This window comes from Suricata suricatta, chromosome 2 (genome assembly GCF_006229205.1).
Source record: "Suricata suricatta isolate VVHF042 chromosome 2, meerkat_22Aug2017_6uvM2_HiC, whole genome shotgun sequence".
Taxonomy (NCBI): domain Eukaryota; kingdom Metazoa; phylum Chordata; class Mammalia; order Carnivora; family Herpestidae; genus Suricata; species Suricata suricatta.
Window position 1 is genome coordinate 59,316,363 of NC_043701.1, and position 4,218 is coordinate 59,320,580.

The 4,218-nt window shown below is 43.7% G+C and overlaps 1 gene segment (V, D, J or C); it reads right to left on the reverse strand.

Moving 5' to 3' along the window:
• LOC115275050 overlaps positions 1-4,218 on the reverse strand; it is a gene marked incomplete at its 5' end in the record, with an annotated part of 19,484 nt that overhangs the window by 9,019 nt on the left and 6,247 nt on the right. The window contains 2 exon segments of the C gene segment in view: positions 1,210-1,332; positions 3,080-3,409. Coding sequence covers positions 1,210-1,332; positions 3,080-3,409 — 453 coding nt within the window.

Below are 4,218 nucleotides of genomic sequence, written 5' to 3' on the forward strand. Positions count from 1 at the left end.
TAGTCTTTTCACAGTGGAGAACATTCCACACTACAGTGAGACCCCAAAGAGCAAAGAGGGGAGTGGGAGGAGCTACAGCAGCCTTACCGTCTTTTGTTTGCATACCTCTTCCATCTTTAATTTTCATTAGCCTTTTGCAATGAATGTTTCAAGGAAACTACCTTGGCATTTTAAACCCTTTGGAGGCTTCTACTTGTCATTTAGTGGAGGGGTCCTCCTTCACTTAAGAAGCCTGACTTTAAAGCATTTCTTAACTGATCTTACCTAGTTGGGGAGTTTCCCATGATGCCGATTGTATTTCTAGGTCACAACTGCCCTGGGGGAGAGGATGACAATAGTTCTGTGGGATGCTAGCCTCAGATTAAGTTAACCCACACTCTGTCCAGCCATATGTAGCCACAAATAGGTGTAGCCACATTTCTGTTTGGCCTCATTTTGGAGTCTCAAATCTGACAGTTACCAAGGCAATTTCTCAGGACACAAAGCAAGCTTTGCCATTTTTTCTAGATATCTCTAACTTCTGGGACTATCGTTCATAGATGTAAAATAGAAAGCAGGTGCAGTGCGAGGTGGTGTACTTGACTCTTTAGAATTAAGGATCCTATAATCTAAGACTGTGGGCCTCCTGGATCTGAACTAACACATAGAAGGGATGCGTCCTCAGTTGGGTTGGTGCATGGTTTAGAGTGTAGCTCCTTGCAGGAATGTTTTCTGAGATTTATGAGTTACTTAGTGAAGATGGAAACCTTTCCATGTTACATTATAAGGATTTTGAGTTTCTTGAGGTGATCAGCATTCTAACAGCCTTTAAATGCTTGACTCATGTCCACCAATTTCCTGGGTTTTCTGTGTCTGAGATCTTTGTTAGCCTTTATCTACATGAAACAAGACAAAGAATAATGGGCACCTTAGTGTGCGGGCTGTAAGCAAGCGTTCTGGCCAGAACAGCGCTGTGTGTGCAGCACCAACAGTTCTCCTGGACGTCCACTGAAGTTTCCACCTGGGGAGCTGTGGTCTGATAGGTTAGGGGCTTCACCCCTGGCAGATCTTCCGGCCACTTTAATTGGGCTCCAGACAAATGTGCCAGCTCTGCTGCGCTCTGGGCATAAACCTCTACCAGCCCAAGCTAAACAGCCTTGGAAAGGAAGCCCAGTGTGATCAGGAGCCCGAGCACAAAGAGAGCTGATCTCAAAACCAACAGGAACTCACCTGCAGCACTTGAAAACGGTGAAGAAGACAGTGTACTCAAAGGGCTCGGGGTTACGGTCCTTGTGTTTGTACTTCTCTCTGATTCTGTCTGGAAGCCCGCTTTGGATTCTGTCACCAAATCTGCTAAATAACAAAAATTCAACCAAATAAATATTAAAGATCTAATGGCTGTATTAATCACGTGACTTAGGACTCAGGCAGCATCCCATCTATCAAGTAGAGGGGGGTTCCAGAGGATTACAGGGAAGGAAAGGTTTTTAACAATAGAGGGGAGTGCAGAAAAGGAAATTATTAGCAAAGGATCCATTGTTTTAGGCAAGTCACCCTCCAAAGGGGAATGAAAGGAATTCATCCATAAACTTAATAGTGCTGACCAGGAAATTCCCATGTTGACAGGTTATAGGTTAGGGTACTGGGGGGTGAAATTGCACCTGGGCTAGGGCTTACATCTTGCCTTAGTGACTTGAAAAGCTAAGTGCTGCCATTGTGGGTCTATGGTTTTCTTTTAACCAGACCCAAAAAGAAAAAGACTGACTTCAGAAATTGAGACTTGTATGTAGAAAGCTCTACATGTGTCTTGCTCTGTGCTTGATCCCCACTGCCTCCGAGGGGCTTGTTAGCCACAGGGAAGAGTCTGAACTGGTTCTTTCTTATGGGCCCACTGGGCCCTGGCCTGTTATGTCCATGCTCAGGACTTGACTTCTGAGTGTAGAGAGTTACTGGATCACAGCTGGGCCAGAGCACATGCAGCTCCACCCACACTGTCTAAATACGTCCAGTACCTACACCAATGGGCTCCTTTGGGACACTCTGCCTGAATCACAAGTGACAGGAGCGATAGGAAAAGAATATTTTCCTTTTTCTAGTGATGCTCCTTGGGACAGTGGTCCCTCCTATGTCCCTTCCACCCCGGCACATGCTAGTACCACAGTGTGTGCCAAGCAGCATTTACTAATGGTAAGAAATGTTCTTTGTGTAGTATGGAAGTGGGTGTGTCCATGTTTGCTTCACTCAGCCTTAGCTTACCAAATGTCACCTTACAGTGGTATGTACAATTCAATCTGAAAAAGCCAAAACCATGCTAAAATCTCAGGGACCAAATTACCATTTTTTTGTGGAGCTGCAATCTGGCTCCCTCAAATGAACAACATTTGGTTGCCTAGAACTCATTGTTTATGGGTTGTACTTTGAGCAGAGCAAGAGTGAAGTGAGAGGGACTTTGCGAAGAACATTCCTGAAAGATGTACAATTGTTATTTCCTGATCAATAAAATCACCAAAAGTGGACACTTTTTTTTTAGTGCTTTTTATATATTTTTTTGAGAGATAGAGAGAGACAGCTGGAGCAGGGGAGGGTCAGAGAGAGAGGGAGATACAGAATCTGAAACAGGCTCCAGGCTCTGAGCTAGCTGTCAGCACAGAGCCCGACGCGGGGCTGGAACCCACGAACCGTGAGATCTGACCTGAGCCGAAGCCGGATGCTTAACCGATTGAGCCACCCAGGTGCCCCAAGTGGACACTTTTTTTGAGCATTTACTGGGTGTGAGGTTGCTAGGCAATATTACGTGTACTGTTTCATTTCACCCATAAAGTGACCCTCAGAAACCTCATGTGACCTCAAGTTTTGATGATGAAACTGAGGCAAGAAAGGCTAAGTGAATTATTCTTTTTCTGTTTCTTTGTATGTTCCAATGCCCATACTATTTTAATCCTATGGGGAAATAGCAGGACACTTTTGCTACCATGAAAGGCACAACATTAAGGAAAGATTTTTATTAGCTTGTTTCCATTAATACTTGACAGAGAAGATGGGGTATTCCATTGAGAAAAAACGGTTCTTGGGAGTTATATTCATCTGTATATCCACATACCTTTGCCTGTTGAAGGAAAAAGAATCTCTTGGTCAACCCCTCCTTTATTCTTCTCGTGTGTGACGATACATTGGTGTTCTTTATCCATTGACTCTTCACTCACGGTCAGCCAGGTGTATTTCATGTATGTGTCCTTCATCTTCATGGTGTCTCCCTGCTGTGATTTCAGAACTGTTTTGCCATTCTTTTCTTTCCAATCTATATTGATAACATCAGAGAAAAAGTCCTCAAGAAGACAAAGATATGTTCCAGTCTTATGGAGTTTTCTTTCATCCTCTGAAGGAAGAAAAATTGTGGGCTTGGGGGAAGTGTCTTCATCAGGACTTTTATCTGTGGGAGCAAATGGGAGAGCAATTAAGGCTATTACTAGTGGGGCACTTGGCCGTCTCAGTTGGTTAAGCATCTGCCTTTGGTTCAGATCATGATATCCTGGTTCATGAGTTCGACTCCCATGTGGGGCTCTGTGCTGACAGCTCAGAGCCTGGAGCTTGCTTGGGATTCTGTTTCCCTCTCTCTCTGCCCTTTCCCTACTCACACTGTGTATGTGTGTCTTTCTCTAAAATAAATAAACATTTTAGAAAAAGCTGTATTAAAGAAACACAAACATGTGTGGTTGGAAACCCCTGACATATAGAAAATGCAAGGAAAATGTTGGCATAGAATTAGTGCTTACAGTGGCTTTCTTCCACCATGGTTCTGAGTTGCTTACTTTCCTAGTTTCCATGGGAAAAGAGGTTCAAGAGGATACCTAACGTGCCCAAAGTCTCAGAGGCAGAGTCTGGATTAAAATGTGGAATTTTGTTAAACAGTACACAGTCACTGGTTGGATTGCGAATTATTTCCAGGCACACTTGACAGTCTATCAAGCTTCAAATAAGGGTCCCGTGCCCACTTCTGACACTGGCGTTCTCCTTGATGGGACTGCTTGCCCTCACATCCAAACCACATCGAGATTTTGAGCCGGGCAATGTCTAAAGCTGCCAAAACTTCTATTTTAAACTTACTGATTATTTTCAGAAATGTCCTTATCAAGTATGCACTGGTCAAATTTTGGTTTACTTTAGGAAATATTCACTGGAAGCACATTTTATCTAGGAATTTCACTTGAGCTTGACACATGACTAAGGAGACACCATATT